The 26785-nt window shown below is 31.4% G+C and overlaps 1 protein-coding gene across 1 annotated transcript in view; it reads right to left on the reverse strand.

Moving 5' to 3' along the window:
• The window catches only part of LOC129231038 (gamma-aminobutyric acid receptor subunit beta-like), a 518639-nt gene that overhangs the window by 46435 nt on the left and 445419 nt on the right, over positions 1-26785 (reverse strand). Inside the window, exon 8 of the mRNA XM_054865286.1 lies at positions 8310-8330. Coding sequence (XP_054721261.1) covers positions 8310-8330 — 21 coding nt within the window. The remainder of the gene's footprint in view (positions 1-8309; positions 8331-26785) is intronic.

A 26785-nucleotide genomic window follows, 5' to 3' on the forward strand; every position in this document is an offset into this window, starting at 1 on the left:
TGTTCCTTTTTAACCTGCAAGACCTCTTATTATCGCAACCGTTAGTCCTAGATGCATACTTCCAATTGCAAAAATGTTCAAAATCAGATGCGGAGTTAAGATATTGAATGTTCGAAGCAAAAATAAAAATGAGTCAAAAAATACAAAATTTAACTTTTTATACGGGCCCCAGGTCCCCTAACTTTATATTTAGGGAAATGATCTCCACTGAAAACTATTACTGACATAAAAAACCTGATATTTGTGAGACCAAAACTCAAGGAGATATTCCAGTTAAAAGTTTTAAGGGACAATACAGAAGATAAGATTGGAACTTATAGCCATTTCAAAAGAATGACAGGTTTCCAAAGTAAAAAAAAGCATTTATATTTTTGCTGTTCAAAAATTCATGTAAATGTTATGCCGTATTACGCAAAAACACACTGCAAAACCTCGAATAATTTTAAAAACCACACTCTGCACACATATTTTTAAACACTTGTTAACTGCTATACCCCCCCCCCCGCGCCCGAAATTTGTTATTGACGGCGAGTGTAAAGTGGTGTAAGTCACAAAACGCTGCGTTTCATATCTCGGTGAATATTGGTCGTACTAATTTCAAACCTTTTGTGCTGGGATTGTTTTTCAATGGAGAAAATTTCCCTAAACATAAGTTAGGGGACCTGGGGCCCGTATAAAAAGTTAATTATTTTGCTTTTTGACTAATGCCAATATCATAACTCCTCATATAATTTTTAACACATTTGCAATTGGAAGTATACATCTATTACTAATGGTTGCGAAAATAGAGGTCTTGAAAGGTTAAAAGAGAACACCCTGTATATGCGGGAAAAGGAAACACCCGTGTACATTTTTTTTTATTTCTTTAGTTTTTAAAAACAAATATTATCAATTTCTAAGCACAAAAGTATCCCCATTGTTGAAGTCTTTTCTTTGTGTCTTGGATTTTTTAAAAAATATATCTTAACTATACGGCGTTTAAAAAAATGTCTACAGTCACATGTGCCCCTATAGGGGCCACATGTGAACAAGGAAGGAGTACATAATGAATACGCTTAAAAAGGGCAGAACAAGCATCATATTTTAAGAACAAACACTTCACTATGAAGCATATACGAATGTATAAACTAAATTGAAGGGCTTTTAACCAATACTAAATCAGTTTAAATTGTACAGTAATTGTGCAATTAACAATGATTTTTTTTTTTTTTTAATGTATAAAAATCCTAGTAGTATGTTCTGATTACTGGATAAGTATGGGAAATATGTTTACGATTACAAAGTACAAATATTATTAATTGTGTTTCAAAAATTTTTTCTTGTTTTATATTGCTTTTAAGATTCATACAGAGTATGATATTTTATTTAATAAATTTAAACTTCAGCTTTTTTAATTGAATGAAAATGTTTTATGTATTTTTATATCCTCTAAGTAGGATACATCAGTAAATCGTTAACCAATATTTACTAACATTTTTTTATTTAAATTAATAATAATAAAAATAAATAAATAAATGTTACTTATAACAATAATATGACTAATTAACAACAATTTAAAAAAAAAAAATAAACATCACAACGAGTGTATGCAACATTTCATACATTTGAAAATACAAAATGTAAATGTTTTGCGTGCCTAAAAAATGTCATTGTTAAAAATGGCAATGACCGTTTTGCCCTGAAAACACCTAGTAATCATTAATATTCCCCTTTTTTTCAATCACTTTTATCAGTTCTTATGTCATGGATGTCGAAAAACGTTCTTAGAAGTTTTTATCCTGGCTTTTTCAATGAAGACAATGAGTTCTTGCTTGCTTTGATATTGAATACCATTTTTTCATACTTTAGGTAACAGAATGCCTCACGAAATTTCTATTAAACTTAGATCGAGTCTTTAGACGAGCCATTACAGTAAATTCATGAAATAAGCATCAAGCAATGGTTTTGAGGTTTGAGAAACATATAATTACGCATTATTGGAAATGAAAAAAATGTTGAAACTTGTAATTAACGGTGTTTTTGGTTTGAAAAAATATTGCTCAGTACAGCATCATTGCTCTCAGAGTTCATTTTGCCCACAAAAAATATTGGTACAGTTTCCGTCCGTTGCGAAGCTTCATCAGCCCGTTACTAAGCCACCTCCATAAGTACGCTTCGATATTTGTTTTTTCTTCACAGAAATCATACCAAAAGTAGGAAAAACCATTCAGATCACCTTAGTTAGTCTTTCTCTTATCAGAAATGATTACACCATCCCATTTTTTACCCATAACAAAGCATTTTTGGCTCAATTAATCCTTGGTCTCTTATGAACTTTCTTTTGATTTGATGGCCATATTAGTTTCACTCAATGGAACTTTTTCTCTTTTTGTAAATCATGTTAAATAGTTCAAGAACATCATCGTATCTTGAATTTCCATCTAATAGCTTTTGATGATTTTTTTTTCTTGGAACAAGCTCGTATTCCTATCATATGTTTCCCACGAACAGCAACAGAAGCGTTCCTACATGTGCGTCTTTATGGTCCTTATTCGCTGATATTTTTGAAAATTCTTAATGGCCGATTTTTATCTCTTCAGACTTGTTGCTTTTTGACGTACAGTAAGTTGTAAAGTTTTTCAATTAACCACTTTCCTTTTCTCAAATTCTTCAAGTTTAGTGCCTAACAGCGTGATTGTAAAAATGGAATGTGACGCTCCCCCCCCCCCCAATAGCTTGCTAAGTATTTATGCCGTTATGCATTGCATGTGCAGAACAAAATCCAAGATAATTTTGCTTTTTAGAGCACGCAAATCTCATTGTCCTTATAATTTTGTCCATATAACAGGGATGCATAAATTCAAATTTTATTCTATCAAAACAAATTTCCTATATACGTCCAATTAAAGTAAGTTTTTTTTTTTTTTTTTGCAGTGTGCAGGGTGAAGTACGGTCCTAAATCCAGATTTGTATTTGGGCTGAAATAAACGGCATTACGGATAGATGATGCTCATTTCCGGGAAGTGCACTTTTGCCAACGCGATTAAACATAGGTGCATTTTTCGCCTATTATTTTTAGCATCGATTCACGCGAAATGTCTAATTTTATTAAATCGATAATGTTGAAAAATCTCGTAGTTCACTTTTCCCCGTACCACTTACTGTTTTTGAGATAAAACCTTTGATGAAAACTTTTTCCGAAGTTTGCTATTAGATGGATCTAGGTATCTGTACTGGATCTAGGCACCGTAAGTAGTTTCGTCGTGTAGTTGCATGCAACTTTACTATACCTGGAGCCAACTTTTATGACGATAGCCTTTGCCGTTCATATTTTATCGCGGTGGTAGCGGACTTGAGTATGAAATGTATTTTGCAATTTACTTAGATGTTAACTTTATGTTAATTACGACTATAGTAAAGAGTCAAAAATATTTTCTGTGTGAAAAAAAAAGGACAAAACAAGAAGTAAATGGAAGCTCGATGGTAACTTCAAGTTCAAAACCTTAGAGCAGAAATTAGTAAATGAAGGGAGCTAGTGCAATCACTGGCTAAACAAATCTTTGTCAAAGTTTGGTCATGTGACTAAACCAGAGTCTGATTACCGCATGGGCACACGGGGCAAAGGCCCCTCCTCTTAGATTTCAGGGGGCCCAAAATCCCATTAATTTATTATGCTAATTAAAAATTGATAATGATTTCACTCAGAATATAGAGTACAATAATATCATTGATATTTTTGCAACTGCCAACACAAGGAAAAATTTTTTTATTTGTTGATAAAAATTCCCCTTAAAAATTTATCTATTTGCAAATCACAAAACCGCTCCAAGTTTATTTTGTATTTACTATTAAAAGTTATATCATAGATGATTTTAATATTTACTGTTTACTGCAATGGGCAAAGTTTAACCACATCTTATATAATTATCGAATACTATATCTCTTTTAATTTTTTTTTATGTATATGGGTCATTCTTCAAAAAGTGTAACTTTTCTGTCACATGCCTTTTACAGAAAAAACTTTAAGGAACGACTCTTTTAACAATGCTTTTTAATTTTATCAAAAATATATCTATTTAAACCTGCCGAAAATTTTTTAATAATAATTTTTATTTTAGTATATTTTTGGTTCACAACATGTGAATTCTCACCTCCGTGGCATGTCACACACCTGGTGTGACTGTTTATGTTGCCAAATAATTTGTTTAGTTAAAAGTATATACTTATTTATTTATTATTTCTAAAACAAGTGTCTCAAATATTAATTGTTTAAGTATATTTATTTTTTTAATATTGTGTTTTAGTTTGTTTTAGTTGGGTAGGGAGTCATGTCATGCAATAAATTCTCACCTCCGTTACATAAACACAAAATGCCATTCCTCATTAACACGAGGTAATAATGACATCAAATTTTATATTCCATGATAAAAATAAGCCCCCTTGTTTATTTTCATCCATAAAGAAGTTACGAGATAGTTGTCGAAAAACAAAAAGGTGTATTTTACTTTAAAAAATAAGTGCGGTTATTGTGACTTCTCACCTCCGTGAACTTGAGTTTCAGGAATGTAAATTAATGTTAAAAAAAAAAGTGAACATGTTTTCATATGTTTAACATGTGCAGATTGTACTAACAAAGAAAAAATACTTACATGAAAAATGTATCCATTAGGCCAACATTAATGAAAAATTCCTCACCTCCGTGACAGACCTAATCAATGTCATTATTTCTGAGACGAAAATAACTGATGGAGGAGAATTACATCAATCTTAGGCATTCTACCAAAATTATAAATTGCAGTATATTCTCAAATTTACTGTATGCTATTTTTTATCACACATTTGAACTAAAAGGATAACTACTAATTAAGCCGTACTTTAGTTAGGAGAACTTAATATTAGATTCCCACTAACAATTAAAATTGCTCATTGTTTGCACAATTAACAAAGTTACTACTTTGGTAATAAATTGGTCTCGATTTTAAACATTAAAAATTCTTTTTTCTCTTTTTTATTTCCGTGAGCAAGGCACTATTTTTTTTTATTTATGAGTAAAATAATTGGAACTTAGCTTTGCCATTGTTTATGGTTACTTGTAGTAGGTAACACTTTCATGTAAGAATGGGGAAAAAAAAGAAAACAGCAGGTTTCGAAATTGAAAAATATTTGCGTTCAAAAGTTACATTTTCTGGATAATGACCTATATACTATTTGTGATAAGAGGTATTACCAAATTTAGAATAGCCGTGTTAATACGCATATGTATTATCGAAATATTTTATTTTTTCATTACATAGACTAAGCGGGAATAGGGGGGGGGGAGGCACAAAATGAACTTCGTGCTCAGTGTCTTCGAAAATCTTAATCTTACCTGTATTTTCCTTTGCATAAGTTCGGACGTTCAGTTAAAAGTGGATTATACCTGTCTTACACAGCATTTTAGATTTCATAACACTTTTTTTCAGTAACTGAACGAGATACCGTGCATGACACAGAAAATGTTTGCAGTTCCATTTATGACTCTCAAAAAGCAACTTTGATCTTAATGTAATTTTCTTCCTCCTTGAAGGCGACACTTGCTCACTTCATTTGAAACTTCTTGGTAAACTTCAATTTTTTACGTGTTCATCAATTATCTGCTGCCTCGAAAGATTGCTTATCCCTTGAGGCAGAATTTGACTAAGATCGTGAATAAAATTCAATATTCTGTAGCTATTTATGTAAAAATAATTGCGTAATTACGTTAGGCGGAGCAAACATCAAGAAAATAAATAACGTGCATAATTTACTCTCATTCTCAAGGCCCTGGTTTAGACTCACAATCATATATGGGCTCATTTTTCTTTCTTTCTCAACGAAAAGTCAGGACATTCTGAATCGCCATCTTACATTTTACATACAGAATTTTACTGATCAATTAAAATTAAAACATTGCGACATAAGAAATATGCAGTAAATTTATTTAAATAACCAAGTAGGATTTCCTCTTAATATTAAAAAAAAAGCATAGCCTTAGATAGTCCCTATATATTTTAGATGCATAAGTTTTTTAAAATGAAAATCATTTAAAAATTATTTTCCTTCTTACACGTTTATCAAATTTTCCGAAAATGTGATCCCGGCAAACAAAGTTCAAACATACTTAGGGGAGGGTGACCCAAAGCGGGTAGGTTTTCGAAGAATTCTTGTTTTGTTTGAAAGAAAATTGTAGTTTTTGGATTTTTATCGCAACAATTTCGGTTTTATATGCTAACAATGCTCTTGAACTTCAAAATAAAAAGTGATCTTTTTATTATTTCAAACCCAATATTTATTTATTATCAAACATTACAAACACTTGAAAGCGGGTAAGCTTAACTAATTGTGCTTTGATACATTTGCCTATCAAATATGAAGTTATAAATGATTAAATTAGTTGATTAGCTACTTGTCATCATAAAAAAATATGTAAAATAGTTATACTAATCCAATTTAAAGTCGGTAAATTTATTTATAAATCATAAAGACATAACAGATTAAATTAATACACTAATTGTCATCACAAAAAATAACTTTTTAAAGTTATACTTATCAAATCTAAAATCTAAGTCAAGATATGTGTCACGAAATTAGAACTAAATACATGATTAAATCGTTCCCCCCTTTGCACCTTTGCTCTAAAGCACGCTTTTTATTTTAATAATTATAACGTTAAATTAATAATTAAAACAAAATGGAATGACCATCGTAGTTTGTAGGTGATAGGTTACAGAATAACGTAATATTATTCACAATCAAAAAAATAGGCTGGTTTTCGACTAATCACAAGTTACAAAACTTCATTTTTTTAAATGCAATGTATCGTTTTTTTTCCTATTTTTAAGCCTGATGGTTGCGCCTAAAACTCGGGGATGTTCGGGTAAACAAGACATACGTATGCATTGACGCTGACACACCATGTGGGGGCATATGAAGGCTTACCCGCTTTGGACCACCCTCTCCTATATGTTATTCGGTACAATTGTGACCACCTCCGACTTTTTTGTATGTCTCATTTGAAAAAATAATAATGTTACAATGCTTTAGGGTGAGTTTTTGAAAGACTATTTCTCCTACTTCTTTCAACATCGTCAGATCACAAACAAAGGTGATTTTTCAGGAGATCGATTTTAATGTTTAAAAGTAAGATGTCATGAAGTGAAACTATATTTCAAAACACTTATTGTTTTTTTTTACGCATAAAGTATGTTTTAAGAAACTATGGTGCTTTTCCCTACTTAATGGAGAAGAAATGCAAAAAGCGCCTTTAAAAAGTTGCCTTTTATTTATGACGTTCTTGCACTAAATTTCAAAGATACTATTTGAAACATCTCAAAAAGTGTCATAATTGTTAATAATTTTTATCTTTACAATACAGATAGCTTCGACATAGTAGCAAATAGTGCATTCTTCATTAAAAAATAAGAATAAGAAAGTTTTATTTTGAGCAATCACGATTGCTTATTGCTTTTATTTGACCGTCCTTGATGTCCGGTTCCTTTTTCAGAATGGACTAGGGGCCTCTGCAGCATCACCGTCCACCGGACGACGGAGCTGCTCCTCTGCTCCTAGCCTTCACTAGGAGCACTGTCCACCGAAATCCCCTCCTCCTAGGCGGCGGTCTCCATGTTCTGCATACACACACTCCTACATATACACATGTCTACACACAAACAAGTCCTTACACACATACGCACACGTAACCGCCAAGGAGAAGGGGCAGGATTGGGAGGACATGTGAGCCGTTTCTAGAAACAATAGCATCCAATGAGTAGGGTCTTGTCGCAAGTCGTGATTGCGAAAAACATAATTCGAATTCAAAGTGTCAGAATTCAAATTATATATACCAGTCGACCCGTGCGGAACTCCGCACTGTACTTCGAATCGTTTCATAAGGCATTTCGCTCTTTAAAAATTTCAAAGAAAGAATATTATGAAGAAAAACCGAAAAAAGTAAACGGAAAAAAGTAAGCGCACAAGAGAAGGCATGTAATTTGAAGACATCAGTAACAAAATCTCGTTAAATGCAACGTTGTGATAATTTGATCATCGCTCCCCTTTTGGTTGTACGTATTTTCAATGCAAATATAAATATCATTAAAAGTGTGGCTGAGTGACACGTGAAAAATCAGTAATTTTGCATGTGAAAAAACAGGTTGTGGCAAATACAGTCCAGCCCATGTGAGCATCTGACAGAAAAAAAAGAAACATTTTCTGACAGAAAAAAAAAGAAACATTAAAGAGATATTTAGTGGCACGGATTCGAACTGGCGCCATTCTGATTAACAGTACGATGCTCCAACAAACCGAGCAACTGTGCCTTCCTTTTTCGAATGCTATTCATTGAAGGAATGCGTATTAAAACACAGTAAAAAAAAATTTTCGCCGAAAAAAATATAATAAGATCATGCGTCTATGTTTTGTCATTAGCCAGCATGATACGATTTAAAATTATTCGTAAAACATGGAATTTGATTAAAGAATGAGGAAGATCTCACGTAGCGATTGAAACAAACATTCTAGAGAAGTAATAAATTCGGATGAAAAAATAAGTGTTTTTTTTTTTTTTTGAATATTCAACAATTTCCCATAGCAGACTTCTTTAACCTGTACGGCTTAAAAGCCCGCACTTCTTTTTCTTTTAATCGAACTCTTAAAATTCAAAACCAAAACCAGTTGAACTGAGTCCGTTTTTTAAGTGTAATTTTTCGAACGTAGACAAAATGTTTTTTTTTTTTTTTTCAGCCGAAAGCAGAGGATTAGAAAATGATTTCTAATCCTTATGATATGAAGTTGATAATAATTTTAATGTTTTATATCGTATTCGAATAAATAATTAAAGATTTACTGGTTGAAACTCGTGGTTTTAATTTGGCGTAGTATTTTTTCATTTGTACAAAAGTTCGAACACTGTTATTACAAAAATCTACATTTCAGCATACAATGAAAATGTTTTTCTGCACAAAAAGGATTCCCTTGAGGTATATCTAATACTTTTTTTTATGCTTACATTATGCTCAGTGGTCTGGACGGAGTCAAAGCTTTAAAAAAAAGGGAAGAACACCCTTCGATTAGCAGTCAACTTATCTGAATGATAACTGTAGCCTGCATAAAGGAGTCGAAACACCAAATAGCATTCCCACTGCATTTATTTTATTACGTGTGTTATCTGTTGTATGTTATGAGTACATGTAATGCGTAATATTACTGTAAATTTGCTATTATGTCGGACAACCCGAACTGGCCCGAAGTTCAGACAGTTTATAGCCGAACGCTCTACCAAAAAAAAAAAAAAAAAAAAAAACACAGGTAATTTTAAAATTTTTTTCTTGCCGAGAAGTCTTTTTATTTTTGAAAATTTTTACAATTTGTTATCGCAGGCTGTTTGAACCGTTATGACTTAGATGGCAGCACGTGTTCATCATTTAACAGCACGGTTAAAATACAAAATAATTTGAACTAAGTTCTTTTTTAAGCGTAGCTTTTCAAATGTAGTAAAAATGTGATACGCTATTTTTTTTGCAAAAAGAAGAAAAATATATATATTACCCTTTACATTGAGGTAATATTTTTTTTATTTGTACGAAGAGTCAAAAACTCATTAGAAGAATCTATATTTCAACATACGATTTATTATATTTTACTGAACAAAAAACAATTCCAATGTAGTCTGAAATCTTCAACCTGATACTTATATTTTCGCTTACATTATGCTTTAATTTTCTTCCCGGAGCCAAAGATTAAAAGAAATAAATAAATAAAAACCTTACAATCGAGTATCAATTTTGCTCCGTGTTGCATCAAGTTTTCATAACAGCCAGGAGCGTTTCTACCTCATGTATTCCCACATATTTGTTATACATTGATCATGTAATGCGCGATAGTTTTCTAATTTTTTGATGCAGATTGTCCGGACGTGGGCCCGAACACGCATTCTCCTGGTTACCATTCGAAACGCTCTGCCGATCAAGCTATTCAGCTCTGTCGGTAACAGTGCAAGTTAAAGTTATAAATTTAACCGAAAACCTCATTCTGGTTCTTTAAAACAGGTTTTTTTTGCCCGAAAAAACAATTTTTAGACCGTGGGTCTATTTTTCGTCAGTAGCCAGCACGATAAGCTTTAAAATAAGGTGTAAATCAAAGAAATCGATCAAGAATTGAGGAAAATCTGGCGTAGAAACCAAAAACAGGCTACAGAAATAATATATAAGGATATATATATATATATATATATATATATATATATATATATATATATATATATATATATATATATATATATATATATATATATATATATATATATATCATGCCAAATGGATCAAGAACAACCCAAGATGTGACAAGAACTGCCCAAAAATACTTGAATCATCACATATGGGGACTAATGAAAGAGGTAAGAGTTTTTTTTTTTTTTTTTTTTTTTGCAATTTCTATTTGTAACATGTTTTGATGGAAACTTATTTCCATATGACTAAGCACCCCCTACTCCCGAAGACAACACGAATAAAGTACAAGATACATGCACACGGAACTTGACTGTGTACGTAAGATGTAATCACCCGGTTATACGTATAACAAATATAGAATCATACTAGCATCTGCAAATTCTTCAGTTTGACGAAAATCAGGGTTTAGATAGAATCAATCTTTTAAAGTTGAGCTGATAGAGAAAAACTGTTTTTATATCCCTTATGCATAACGTACTAAAAACCAGTTTAAAAAATTCAAGCGCTAAAAAGAAAAACTTTTTTTTTGATTTAGTAGCGTAAACGAATAAGGAATAAACATAAAATTTCTTAAATTGAAAGATTTACCTTCACCCTTATATTAGTTTTCAAGTTTTTACATTTGTTACCCAAATATTACAGTTACTATATACATAGTTACTATATACATTGTATAGTACTACTATATAGTAGTTGTAGTACATCTCAAGCCGTAAAATATTAGAATAAATGATTAAAGTCTTTGAGATATAATTAACAGTGAAAAAATAAGAAGTGTATTCAAAATGCACCAAAAGAGTACCAGCAAAATAGTTTTCTTGAATTAGAATATGACAGATTAAAAAAATACATATAATCTTTAAATAAACTCTTTGATTTGAAAAGAGGCGTTTTCTACTAAGAGCATTTTTATCCTTTTCAGCTCTTGTTACCAATAGCTGCCTTTTATTTTAAATTAGCTATTGAGATGTAAAAGCTCAGTTTTTAATTAAGGGCATTTAGTTATTTCAAGGGTATTTAGTTATTGTAAAGTTTTTAAAATGAGAAATTAATTTCAAGTGAGAAAAAAGTTTAAACTCTTGTGCATTAGAACACTTTTAAGCTTGTTTCATAGCTTTGTTTAATTTCCATATTAACCGGAGTGAATTTACTTCTTAAGTATTTTCTTAAGCATATTGTCATACTTCAAAATGCTGTTTGCTTTTCACTCGGGCAGAATAGCGAAGACGATGAGACAAAAAATATTCAATAAGTAAGCTCTAAATCAATAATAAATTAAAGGAAGTAGTTTCACTAAAACTTGTTTGCTCTCATTAAACAAACATTCATAATTAAAGAGGATTAATTGAAAGTACAATTAAAAAATATTTCATTTTTATTCATATTTGAAGAGTCAAAAAATATTTGATACAAGACATTCTTGTCATTTTAGGAGGAAAAATATATATTTATATATCACTCCAAAAACTCAAACTTTGAAAAATTTCAACCACTCTCAGAAGTTATTTAAAGAGCATTCTAAAAATGGTGTGGATCGTATTAAAAATATGATCATGCACTTTTTGGATGCGTATTATAGCGAGTTATTAAAGTATTTATACTCCGCACTTTTCATTTCTTTTTTATTTATTTATTTATTTATTTATATTGTTTTGTTTGTTCTATACTCTTTTTACTTCAGTAGTACCTACACCATGCATTTTTTCTGCGTAAAGGAGAAAAAAAACAACTAAAGCTATATTCATGGAGCTATAGTGTCTATTAGAGTAAGAGTGTCGACCACCTGCTTCTCCTATTACTTAACACTAAACTTTCATTCTTCCTTATGGAAAACTTAGAGGATGATGGAGCTTTTTAATTAACTCTTAACTGGCTTTTTAAAATAAATTTTAGATATTGCGCCTGAAAAAAAAAAAGCTTTTAATATTAGTTTTGCTCTGTTATAAACTGCATCTAAACAGCAAAAGCGCCAAATACCATCTGTATGTATCAAAAACAAGTAACATAATTAGAAAAAGAATAGGACAAAAAAAATTTAAGGTTCTGGGATCAGGATTAATTCTGCTTAAAAGGTTAAAACACAAATTTAAGCTATGAATCTTGACTTTTTAAAAATCTGGGAAAAAATATGTTTACACCATATATCTCATGTTATAGGATACTACAAAAATGACACTTGACAACTTTTTGCCTTTCATAAATCAAATATTTGAACTTCTACGAAGTAATATTCCTTTTCCGATTACCAGAGCAGTCTACATAACCATAGTTAAAAACTTTCGACCTTCTTTTCACCCTTAATCGTACCAACATGAACTTGTGCAATGAACCCACCGCGGCACCATTTTCAACTTCACTTTTACTTCTATATTCTTTATTCCTTAAAGAAAAAAAAATGCTTTGCTCCTTATTGCTTTTTTTGCTCGATATAATGCCCTAATACACACATCCCACCTGATTTGAATTCTTAATCAGATGCATTAATTATGCTTAAATTGGAATGTTACGTTGATTGCTTGTAAAGTTATAATTATCAACGTATAAAAAGGATGCAACTTGATTAATGCTGTATTGTAAAAAAAAAACAACCTGAAACAATTAAAACTTGTAACTTCCTCAACTGCATCTGTGACCACGGATTCCTGTAACAACATTAAGAATCAAATACAATTGAACTCGCATAAAACGTGCGCGAAGAGGCACCAATATTTGCTCGTTAAAATCGAGTGCTCGTAAAAAAAAAAAAAAAAAAAAAAAAAAACGAGTGAGAAAAATAAAAAAGTTTACATATACTTGCGTTGTCAAGTTTTTCCCCCTGTAAAATATCAAATTAGTTGTATAATTTGCTTTGAACTCCTTACTCTCTATTACTAACTCCTTAACTTACTAACTTCTTTTGACTCTTACATTGTGATATTGTGTTTGCAAGAAATGTTCATAGCCCGGAGATTATTGTCATTTGCACCCCAGTTTTTCTGCACATTAAAACCCATCGACTACATTAAGGGTGGTTCAGCTTGAAATTCTTTACGAAAGTCGTTATTGTCGTCGCTTTCATTATTTTTTTCATCTGCTTTAGCTTGAGTTTCAGCTGCAATATCTCTGAATGTATCTCTAAAAGTATGATTTTCAAATGTTTCTTTACTCCACAAATTAATGAAAAAAAGACGTCATTACTCGCTCTCATGATTTTTGATTCATCACTATATTTTGGTTGACTTTGAAATGTTAAAGAAAATCCACCCCCCTCCCCCCAAAAAAAGACGGTAAGCTGAGCTGGAAGTCAGTGGAGATTGTTTTCTATCAACAAGTTGTGACTGATAATGTAAAAAACTATGGATTACTTAATGCCCTGTAAAACAATATGCGTAAGTTTGTAAGAAAGCATAGTTTTTTAATGTAATAAATGGTAAGTTTATCTATTCAAAGATTCCGTTTGCTAACTATCCACCTTGTTGTAATTGCCTTTGGTCCCAATTAGTCCAGATAAACGAGGTTGTACTGTAGTTAAATAAGAAAAATATTATGTGGTATACAATGCGATTAGAAGGGTTAAAACTCATTATGTCAAATTTAAATAATTGAACACACTTTTTAGCTGACGTCAATTAATATTTTACTCACGCTTCATGTGGTTTTATGAATAGAAAATGAGTTGTGTTGAAATTATAAAGGAAGTTTTTTTTAATATAATCTTGGTAATTTTTTCAGTTGGGAAAAAAAAGAAAAACCTTAATAAACTCGGTGACATACGATGAAGTGAAAGCAACTAGTTTTAATTATAATGAAATAGAGTTAGTTATTCAAAGAATATAATATTTTCATTACTGATATCACCTTAAAATATATACAGCTCGCTTCGAAAGCCGACTCGTTTTCGCCATCCGTCGTGGCTCGACCATCAACTTGCCATTGGCAGGTTGATGTACACCGCCGAAGCTCGTGTAGAGTCATAGTAGTTGTGGTTTATAAATGCATATATGTCTCATGTCGTCTCAAAGCAATTTTAAATAGATCAATAGAATATTTATTCTTTAAAATACTATTATTTATTCATATTTTGACAAGGGCAGCATTCAGTTCCAGATAAAAAAAAAAAACATTATTTGAGTTATGACTGTGTTCCAGGCGTTCAAAATAACTTTGCGCCTTGCTTTCGCATTTTTACTAATTAAACTATGTTTGTTGCTAAAGAACGGCAAAAACTTTCTAAACTATTGTGTAGTAATTAAAAATTAATAACTAAAGTTATTAAGAGGACATAAAATAAATTATTTGTCTAGTTCAGAGCTATGCTGCCCTTGTGTTTGGGCCACACTATAAATATGATGTTAAATACGTTTTTCGAATAAAAATATTGCAATTTTAATTCCAAAAAACTAAGTTTCTGAATGTTAAACCAATTCCTTTTTTACTTTTCAACTGCACAAAATTACTACCATTTTGCTATTGCACAGAGTAGTACAATGTAGGAAAAGCATTTTTAACAACTTCAAAAATAGGTCCTAAACAACAGTTCCAGAAATATAGAATGAGGGTACTGTACATTCTACGGGGGGCTACGATGTGCAATAGCCCCCTTTTTTTGTAAAGTAAAGATCATTAATCTTTTTTTTTTTTTTTCAAATTCTTGCTAAGACAGTAACTCTCTAGCAGTGGTGCTTCTAGTTTATTTTAAATGCAATTTAGTAATAAATTCGAAATGGTGAAAAGTTGAGCGACATGATTCAAAATTACCCTTAATGAACGTATTTGTTTTGTTTTTATCAAGGTCAGTCAATTTAAAGATAATTGTGATTATAAACTGTCTATAAAAATAATATATACATCTTTTAAAGCGAAGAAATTAACGAAAATATTATCACTTTACCCAAAGCACAAGAAATAAATATGCCAAATCAAAAATTAAATTCTGAACGTTTGTTTGAAGTTTCAGGATATAAGCTATTTTATATGAAATTAGCATACAATTAAACAGTTAAATCGCTGTAAAAAAAAGAGGAACCATATTTGTTAAATGCGGAATGCATTTATGTTTTTAACGATGTTAGTTACTCGTCTCTGCTGCATTAAAAGTTAATTTAAAATTGTATTTGTAAAAGAAAATCTGCTTACGTTGTAAAATCATTCGCATTTTGCAAAAAAAAAACATAATTATAAGAATGAAATGTTTATTATAACACCGACTGAAAATCAATTAAAGTCAACACGTCTTCCAAACCCCCCCCCCCCCCCCAAAAAAAACGCTTACGATTAATTAAAAAACGAAAATAATATTTCATGCTGGTGGATCTTGATTCCTTAAACCTGGGGTAAACTTGTGCACGCCACAGGTCTCTTTTAATTTTAACAAATATACGCTACTGCGTTACGAAAGAACCCCCCCCCCGGGGGATGGAATTTTATACTAAGACTTTTAAATAGATTAAATTTATTAGTTCAATAGGTTTGCGCTGATGATTTTTTTATTTATTAATTAAACTTCGTTACTGGATCTAGGGAAATACTATCGGACTTAGCAGAAATTGCGATGTAAATTTTCTTGAAAACGAATATTAGTTTAAACATTAAATAGGTATACAGCAACTTTTTTTGAACTTTATTATTTATCATGTTAAATAAAATTGGAAAAAAAAAGAGCAGGAATTTCTTTTCAGTTGTTGTTTTAATAATTTTTTTAAGTAAAATATACATGAAAAATAGCACGAAAGAAAAATGAATAATTAAAACAAAAGAATATATACGTACAATAAATGCTTTGAAGTGTTATCCTCAATCTCATCCGCTGTAAAAGTACTTTTGCCAGGAATGCATGGAATGCATGGCATGTGCCTTCAAAAATTTAAGACCATGTTTTTTAACAAGATCTTTATCTCATTTTTAGGTGATAGCAGGCTTCTCGTAACATTAATAGGCCAGTGCCGATAGCTTTGAAAATAGCAAAACGTTTTTAAAAAATAGAACATGATGAAACCAGTTAGAAAAGTAAGAAAATATAATCAAATTAATAGGAAAAATAATTTATGGACGATCTGAGTTCGGGAAGGGGGAGGGGGGGGGGGTTAAGGGTTAAAAGCGGTTTACCACGATTTCGGGCAAAACTACAAGTTCTATCGAAAAAAAAAGTAAATGAAAAAGTTGTTGGTAATAAGAAGAGCTACAACTTTTGTACGAAGTTATGCGAAAAATTCAAAAAAGCGAATTTTTGGTTTTTTATTTTTATTTCATACAAAAACCGATTTTATTCACAAAATTTGGTGAAAATTTACCCTGTTATGTCTCAAATACACTGCAATGTTTTTAATTTAAAATATTTATTTTTTCTTCTTTTTTTGATTTAATATTAAAAAAGCATCGTAATTTTCAACCGAAAAATCTCACGTCAAAATATCTGATTTTTTCAAAAAATCGGAGCATGTGTTTTTCACTGAAATCTCTACTTTCTGATTGTATATAAAAATTATGCAATACTATTGGAAAATTTCGCAAAAAAAATTTAAAGAAAAAATCGACAAAGTTCGAATTAGAAAAAAAAAAATCATTACGTAAAATTTTAAGCTACTTAATAAATTTTACACTTAAATTAATCAAAAGATGTAAGTTTTCATGGTAAATTGGTAAATAAAAACTCATTGAACATAGAGATTGCAAAAAGCAAGCGAAAATAGTTATAGCATCGACATACAAGCAGTGTGATAATGCACTTTTTCTGCAACTAAATCAGCCATATTTTTTAAGCGAGTTAGAATGTTTTTATCGAAATCATTCTGTGTGTTTTGTTTTTAAATATACTGTAATATACTATCTCTTATATTGTTACTTTGAACCGATCGTATTTTTTCTCTTGAAATATTATAAAAAAACCCATCGCAAAAAAAAAAGAAAAAAGAAAAAAAGAAAAAAAAAAACACGAGATTGAAAATTAAAATGTGAGAGCGTATGTATTTATTTATTTTTCTTCCTTCGATTTTATCTGTCTTGAAGTACGAAATGTAGCTAAAGCTGATGTTAAAGTCTCAGAGTTTTTGTATTTATTGTCGACTCTTTTCTTGTGAGGCCCCAACAAACGATTTAAAACTTCTTTTTTTATTTCACACACTTTGCTTCTCATCTGCTAGATTATGCAAACATATTCATCAATACTAATAATCTGAAAAGACGAAATCATTTTAATTATATTCTTACAGTTTTGTTATAAGTAAAATTAAATTTGTTTGCGCAAAAGAAACGAAATTATAATTTTTTAATGTTTTATGAAAATATTTTCTAACAGAAGGCTAAAAAAAATTAAATCATATTCAAAACTTCCAATTGTTAAGCAAATCGTTTTTTCAATTGAATTTCCTGATTAAACTTTATAATTAAAAATGTAGAATGAAAAAAATATCAGCTTCACATATTCAAAGTTCGGGTACATTAAAAAGAAAAGTATGAAAGAAATTTTTGATTAAAAAACGACCCCATTTATCTGTATCATTCATTTTTTAGATTGTGTTACATTAAGCATTCTATTTATGAAAAAAAAAATAATAATATTTTTATTTTTTAGCTGATTGATTCAAATTAAAATACACGTAGAATTTACCTTACTATATAGATTCCAAAAGTTTATTTTGAATAAGTAAATTCGTCACGATTTTCTTAAAGTAACTTAGCCTACACTTGTATGTTTATAAATGATGTTGTGTATTGCTTCAACGATCTTAGCAGCTGCTACGAAATAATTAGCAGGTAGTCAGGCTCAGACCTTTCTAGACCATGTCCCACTTCTGTACGAAACATTTTCTGAAGGGTACCATGTTCTACAGACCATTAAAGTATATAAGTTATCCTCACATATAGAATAGCAAATATCATTTATCGACTAATGCTCTGAAGTCACCATGAAGAACAGTGTCGAAAATAAACGCAACGAATTTGAGAATTTAACATCAGCTTGAATTCATCGAACTTGTCAAAGTCAATACAGTCGAGCCCACTTATTAGAATATCGGTTAAAAGAATATCCCGCTTAATATAATACATCTTTAAATGTACCAAACCAATATAATGTGTGAATTGATCCCGGTTAATGGAGTATCCGGCTTTTGAGAATATTTTTTCGTGGCAAAATGGCAATTCTATTAGGTTGGTTCGACTGTAGCTACCTTTTGTACTTTAAGACAGAGAAAATCAAAGGAATTAAATTAAATGCTCTCACATTTAATTTCCAATCTCATGGGGGGTTTTTTTCGGTAGGTTTTTAAGTAATTTTTCAAAAGAAAAAATACGATTGGTTCAAAATAACAATACAAGACATAATATATTACAACATATTCAAAAACAAAGCACGCATAATGATTTCGATAAAAATATTCTAGCTCGATTGAGTAATGAGGCTGAATTAGTTGCAGAAAAAGCACATTATCATACTGCTTGTATGTCGACTTTTTATAACTACTTTCGCGTGTTTTTTTGTAATATCTACGTTCCATGAATTTTCAATTTTTTAATTTAGCAATTTAACATGGAAACTTACATTTTTCGAGTAGTTTAAGTGTAAATTTTAATAAAAAACATAAAATTTTACGTAATGATAATTTTTTTTCAAAACCGAACTTTTTCGTTTCTTTTTTTTTTCATTTTTACGAAATTTTAACATAGTATTGTATATTTTTTTTATACCATCAAAAATTAGAGATTTCAACGAAAAAAAACACGATGCGATTTTTTAAAAAATCAGATATTTTGACGTGAGATTTTTCGATTGAAAATTATAATACTTTTTTTTAATACTAAATAAAAAAAATAAAAGAAAAAATAAATATTTTAAAGAAAAAAAAATTGCAGTGTGTTTGAGACCACAACAAGGTAACTTTTTACCAAGTTTCGTGAAAAAAAAATCGTTTTTTTTTTTTTTTTTGTGGGAGAGAAAAATAAAAAAATCAAAAAGTCGGATTTTTTAATTTTTTGCATAAATCTTGATGTTAAGTAAAAAAAGTGCTAGTACAAAAGTTGTAGCTCTTCCTATTACCAACAACTTCGTCATTGACTTTTTTTCGATAGAACTCATATTTTCCTGGAAATCGTGGTAAACCGTTTTCAACCTTTACCCCTCCCCCCCCCCACTTCCCGAAATCAGATCGCCTGTAAATTATGTTTCCCATTAATTTTATTATATTTTCTTATTTTTCCAATAGGTTTCATCCTGTTCTGATTTTTTTTTGGTCTCGAACATTATTGGCACTGACCTATTAAGGGAAGTGCGTCATTACAATTGGGATAATGGGCACCCATGGCTTTACGATCCCATACATTGTCACTTTTTTCAATTTCTCTTGAAATAAATTTTGCAGTTGCTCGCACATTTCTTCAATAACTGTCTTTTTCTCAAAATTTTAATTCATATTTTTTAAACGAGATATCCAGCTATTTCTCAAAACTTTAATTAGAGGCAATTCATAAATGATGTTAAACTTATTTTTCAACATTTTTGACCTCCTCCTCCTTTTTGTCGACAATTGTCACACTTCACATTACCCTCTCCCTCTTCTTGTCACATGCCGCACTATTTTACATTAGCAAAAAATACATGATGGCCTACTTCTTGTCATCCACTCCCTCTCTCTTATCACAAACTACCAAATTTTTGAGCCCTCTCCCTCTCTCAAAGCGTGATATCATTTGTAGGCAACTCCTTACAGCTTTTTCCGCTCTATGTGTAATTTATCCATATTGATACAACTTTAAGGAATAATATTGCGCAAGTCTTTTTTGATGTCGGGACAAACAAGTTCAATTGCTTGTCAATAGAACAAATGCAAATATAGAGCAAATAGAACAAATGCAACGTCATAGTCGAGCCCGCTTAATGGAATATCGGATAATAGAATATCCCGCTTAATGTAAAAAAATTCCAATGTACTACACCGTTGATATGTGTTATTTTTATCCCGGATAATGGAATATCCCGCTTATTAGAATAATTTTTCCTGGCAAATTGCCTATTCCATTAAGCGGGCTCGACTCTAGTTGCGTGGTGGGAGGCGAGGTATTTGAAAAATATGCTATCGTACAAGAAGTGTTTAAGGGTTTCCCCAGTGCGAATATTTTTCGGAACTGTCGGATTAAAAACGTTATCTAAGCTACGTTTGGGTGATCTAATGGGAAAGGGTCTCGGATTCTCTTTTGAAAATATTTCGAAGGCAAAGTTAAAAACGTTTAAGTTGTTTTTGATGGTACGAAGATAAGGCATTCCTAGAAAAAGTTTCGAGAACTTTAAATTTAAAATGTGAATTTAGGCCTCCTTATGTGACTTTACAGGATGGTGATAATAATACAGCTGAGATGACCTTAGGAAATGAGCTGATGTGTGCCTCACATGACTTCCTTTTACTCCAATTTAATGTCATTTTCCCATTATTGGTCATTTTAATGTGATTCAATAGTTTACTCTCTAATATCACCAATAGTGGCCAAATTGAAACCAGATTTTTAAAAAAAAAGCCAAATTTGTCGTCAAGTTGGCGACAAAACTTGGCGACAAAAAGACTGGCGATATATATCCAAGTGTCCGCCAAAGTGTAACACCACTTGAATTTACATCGAAATTAACAATGATTTCCCCCCAAAAAGGGTCAAAAGACTCCCTTAAAAACACCCGAATGCAACCAAAAGGGGAGATGCACAACTAGACCCCAGTCTACGAACCAAATTTCAACTTTCTAGGACATACCATTCTTGAGTTATGCGACATACATATACGCATATCCGCACATACATGCATACGTACATACAGACGTCACGAGAAAACTCGTTGTAACTAACTCGGGAATTGTCAAAATGGATATTTCGCTTGTCTATACGTTCTTAGGCACTTATTCACGTGTGGTCGAGTCGACAAAAAAAAACCTCAACATTCATTCGGGGGGAGCAAAATGGAAGTTAAGGTAGTTTTTTGAGTGAAAATTTTTTCACGAATACAATACTTCTTTTTTCGTAAAAGGAAGCCAAAAAGGGTAGGGGGAGTTATTTTAGTTGTTGTTTTAATAACCTTTTAAAGTAAAAAATACATGGGAAATTACACGAAAGAAAAAATGAATACTATACTTAAACCAACTTTCTGGGGTTCTCCACCAAAAACATCTACTTTAGGCTGTCCTTGGGTAACATAAGAGTAAAAAGACTCAGAAGTTCTCCTCAAAGTTTTCCGAAACTGAAGATTTAAAAGCTCATGTTTAAGCTATCTTTGGCGACGTTAGCTGATAGGGGACTGGTGCAAGAGATCTCCTGATTTTATCGAAACTGATATTTTAAAAACATTAAGTTTACTTTTGGTTGTGTAAAAGCGGTTGGGGAGGGGGGTTGGTGGGTTCTACTTAGGAAAAGAACAACAAAATAACGCCAACTTAAGCTGGGTGTGAACTTGGAAAAGGGGCTGGGTCGGAGGAACCCCCCAAATATTTTTAACAGCTGAAGTTTTAAAGTTACTAATTTTAGATAACTTAAAGGGTGAGGTTTGGGGGAAACATTTGGAGAGAATTAAATTTTGAGAGGGGCATGGTTAATTTTAGCCATTTTCTATGCTCAAAATTAGACAATTACTGAGTTTCGGAAGGATGGGGGGCTGTAAAACACCCCCTTGGTTATGTCCCGGCAAAAGCTTTCAACTGTCGTCTGTAACTGTGTAAAAAAGTTGGTGTATCAAATTATCAAGGAATTTTAGAAATACTTCCCTAGAGAAAGAGAAAACGGGAAGGTGCAGATTGGATATGCTAAGTAGCGTTTTCGGCTACTGAGCCTTTTTTTGTCTTTTTCCGCCGAAAAAGACAAACCAAAATTGCGGAAGCTATCCATGCTCATCAGCCTATCGCCCCTTTTTCAAATTCAGTTGTTCATGATTGCTAGTCGATGCTTTCGAGAACACACATTTGTGTCATTTCTTTAATTCTAAACACTAAATAAATATCTTAAATGTGCAAATATGCATACAGATTAAAACTGGTATTAACTACGACGTAGTTGTTCGTATAATTTATTGCTATAACTGTAAAAGTATATAGACATAAAATATACATTTTATTAAAATTAGTCGAAATGATGATACATTGTGCAATAATCACTAATTCCTCTGCTAAATAGTGCTAGAAAACTAGTAGCGACAATTACCCAAGATGCTGCTAGAACTGTATTATGTTCAATAACGCACAGCTTAAAATTGTTAAATTTAAGTGGGCATAATAAATGATTGGTTTCATTTAAACTTGTAGCATTTCATTTGGTATAAAATAGGAAACGTTTACCAACAAATTAACCCAAATTCTCCGATTTGTTTTACAATAAATCCCCTCACTCGATTAATCTTCCGTTCGGTAAAAATAATTTGCTTTAAACCTTAGAGACTGAGTAAATTGCCCGTTCTGCAGTAATCAGTTTTCATAACTCTTTCCTCCTTCCGTGGAGGTATGTTTTCCAAAGCGGAACCACCCTGTGTTGTACGTTCAGATTAATTACTCCAAAGAGAAGGAATTAGTTAAACGATTAGTCCCCACAAATTACGTAGTAACAGCGGACCGAAAAAAAGGCAGCACCGTCAAATCCACTGCATTTTGTTTCAAAATACAACATTCCGGAGTTCAAACGATTCCGAACGTACAGGCGGTGAGTTTTAATGAAGTTAAAAGTAGTGCTGACTTTTCTAGTTTTGTTGCTGCATTCTTTCCGCGCTTCAAGCAAATATCTTTGCCCTAGTGAGCTCATTTCTCAGTCCGCCTGTCGAAATGCGGCAAAAGAGTTTTCTTTTGTCATTAGGTATTTTTGGGATGGACTTTGGAGCATATAATGGTAGATAGCTAGTATTCCTAAGTTATTTACTTAACGACTATGATAAATTAAAAATGCTTCTTTTTCCACCAAACGTTGTTTTAGATATCGACTTGCGCATTACACTTCATTTGCTGTTTAGGTTTTGAAACACGTTAATTATCACAAAGAGTTTATTTATTGATTTTTCAACCATTTTTTTGCTTATTTAAAATGGTTATCGCTTTTATGCTAGTAGTCTTAAGTATATTCAGATAAATTTGCACTTTAAAAGAAAAGAATATTTCTCACCATTCATCTACCAACGATACTTTAGTGCAACTGCAGTTAGAGTTGCTATAAAATTAGTTGTAGCTAAATAACCTGAACGAATCCATGATATGTAATTTATTGAAGTCTAACTAGATGGCTTAACATATTCCAGGGTGTAGCACAGTTTTGAGAATCTATTGTAACTTCACTCACAACAAGTTGTCCCATTATATTTTCCTTTAAATTGCTGTGAATTTAATATCTTTCTTTTTAAATCAAAGTTTATCTCGAAAGGAGCCATGCCTATTTTCAACGTTCCACACGATCTTAGAACTGGTATAGCAAAATATTAGTTCTTAGATCGTAAAGTATGTGCAAATATTTTTAAAATGTGTTTTTTTTTCTGTAATGTCTATCTATAAGTGGTATTCAAAATTATTCAAAGTTTACATATGAAGGCAGTATGCAGATTGTTAAAGAACAAGTCAACTATTTTTTACTGTTCTTAAAATTATGTGATTGTATATTCAGTTATGCATGAAAATATTATAGAACGTATACGTATTTTGTAAGATTTTATGCCTATTTAAACTGCATTTTAAATAAATAAATAATGTAAAATTAATCATATTTATTTCCGTTCCCAGCTTTTTACACGGGCCGAATATATTACATATTGATATCAAAAATAAATAATTTTTGCATCGTATGGAGCAATACGACAGTTTTTTTTCTTTCCAGAGATAGGATCGTACATCACATTCGATTTTTATATCAAATTCTATGTTAAACCAAAATTTCAGTTATCATATTTTCTTATGGCCTTATTATAAGGAAGATTTAAGAAATATTTTAAAATAATATTTCTCAAAATTATGCAAACTGATTAAGGTGATATTTGCTAGTGCCATCAAAACCATCGCTACTAATCAAGTTCATCGAGTGTAATTGAATTTACACTCCACGTTGTTATGAAATACACTCGCTTATGCAAATTTTGATAACGCAAAGCCATAAGCGAAGCCGTTCATTAATCAAAATTTTAATGAAATAACTGTAAGACTTGGCGCAATAAAATGAAAACTAATTGAATTGGACAAACTATCTGAAAAATATTCTGAGGTTTAAATTTTAATGTATTTTTAATCCTCACGATTTGTTATGATCATATTTTGTCGTGTAAAGGCATGAATGGAAAAATATTGAAATTATTTGATTTTATAATTCCTGCCAGATTAAGTAACAAGTGGAATAGAAAACGTAATTTCAAACAATTGTTAAAATAAATCGAAAAGTTTTCAATGATGATGTTAAGATGGAGTTTAAAATTTTAAATTAAAATAAATAATGAAGTATATTAACACTATGCCATATTTTCAATTGTAATTTCTATTCAGTCCTCTATAGTTCAGTCAATCTTTTTGATACATATGCAAAGAAAATGAATCTATTAAACTCCTGTGAAACAACTATTCCTAGAATACCTCAATCTAATATTGAGAACGAAGTACTGTGTAATGTAATTAATCATAGTAAAACTTATTAATCATTTGAAAATGAATTGAAGTTTAAATTTTATATTGTCCTTAAAAACAGTTATAGTTTGTAGCATTTAACCCTCAAAAAACTGAAATAAAAAATGATAAATGCATAAAAGGGACGTTTACAATCAAAACCAGTTCAACATGTGAACATTCAAAAATGGTTTTATTTCTTAAATTGATAATTCTTTGTCAATTCTATTGCACAACAAAGCAATTTGGAACGACTCCGAGTTAGAACCATTTCTATCTCGTCAAAAACCGCAAACAAAACCAGTTCAATTCATGCTTCCACCCCAAGGCCACTGTAAAAATGTACTGATAATATACGGGTAAGACTATCATAATGAACTATTTAAGCAAGTCACGTTTTTGATTGTACAGTAGGGTGTCCCGTCCATATATGAGAAAAAAAATTTTTTGAGCTACACTATCACAAGAGGTGTCAAAATTTGCGAAACTTTTCACAGATCACGAAAAAGGTAAAAAAAATGGAATTGCGTGTCATCTTGAGGGCTCTACCGCTCTTTGATGTTTTGCATATTTTACATTTTTGACAGACCTAAACGATATGATTTAAAAAATACAAAAATAAAGTTTAGAAAGCATTTTATTTAAGAAACTAATGAAACAAAGCACAAGAAAACAAAATAAACAAACTACAGTTTATAAATAATGACAAAAGTTTAGAATTTAAACTTATTTTTGTGTCCAAAATTTTGCATTTCTGCGCGAGATTGCAACCAGGTTCTAACGAAGCCATCTAGTAGCGTTAGTAACACTTTGTGAAGCCTGTGTTATTAGTTTAACACATCTTTCCACAGATTTTGAGTGGCAAGGAAAGTCAACGATTTCCAAGCTATTATCTTTTGCCATAATTGGAAGGTTCTCGTTAGAAATATGTCGAAGAACCGGTGGTGCTGTAACCTGACACTCTTGCCAGACAATTATTTCCGTATAATCTTTAGCAGAGAAGTTAATTTTTGGTGTTTTAAATATTCTGTGTTTAGTGCTACTTTCAGCCTCTCTAGCTTTTTTTATTCTTCGTAATGCTAACTCCCGAATGTGCTCCCTATCATCAAACAACATACTGACCAGTTGGTTTTCTGGGTGCGCAAAAAAAGCATTTCTTTCGATAACAGAATACGCAACAGATTTCAAGTTTTCGGGTAAAAATCGAGAGTACACAATCATTTGAAAAAGATGTTTGGCTGCTTCCTTAAAAGATGACTTTTGCTTTATTAAGAACCAAACTGGAGCGTACACTTTAACCACGTAGTTAACAAGTAATCGCAAATTTTCTGTTGGATTAAGAGTACTTACATAAAGTCTGAGTATACGATTAGCAGAAGTAAGCCATCTCGAGTGCGCTATTTTTCCAGGTTGGCGATTTACCAGCTCAGGACTACAGAAACCAGTTGATACAGCTTGACAAATCTCATAAAGATATTTTTGATCCGTGCTTAGTTCATCAACAACATTTTTCAGCAAATTAGGGAAATTACCATCCACCGCGCTAAAAGACAATGTCATTTTATTTTCACAACCAGCTAACTGTTTTATAACAATACTTCCAATATCTTTGGAAGCTTCTTTCCGAGCTTTAGCTACAGCTCTGTGGATTTTGTTTTTATCAACAACTAGAGTTAAATCTTCTTTTGAATCGCGTCGACAAACCGTATCTATCACAGACCTTAGCAACTGTTGGCAAGATCAGTGTATTCCTATTTGTCGTTGAAGTTGATGGTGTCCCTGTAGAGACCGTATTCGTCTCTGTTATGGGATACGTTTCTGGAGAAAATTCACGCATCGAATCGTCATCAAAATTTGCTGAGACAGAATCGTTGTTTTCAGTAGAAGACTTTTTTGCTGCAATTTCAAGTTTTCTCTGCTGTTGTTTCATTAATCTAGCTGTTTCTTTTTTATCGACACCTCTTATCATCATTTTCCTGTCATTTCTTTGCTCCA

Source organism: Uloborus diversus, chromosome 10 (genome assembly GCF_026930045.1).
Source record: "Uloborus diversus isolate 005 chromosome 10, Udiv.v.3.1, whole genome shotgun sequence".
NCBI lineage: Eukaryota > Metazoa > Arthropoda > Arachnida > Araneae > Uloboridae > Uloborus > Uloborus diversus.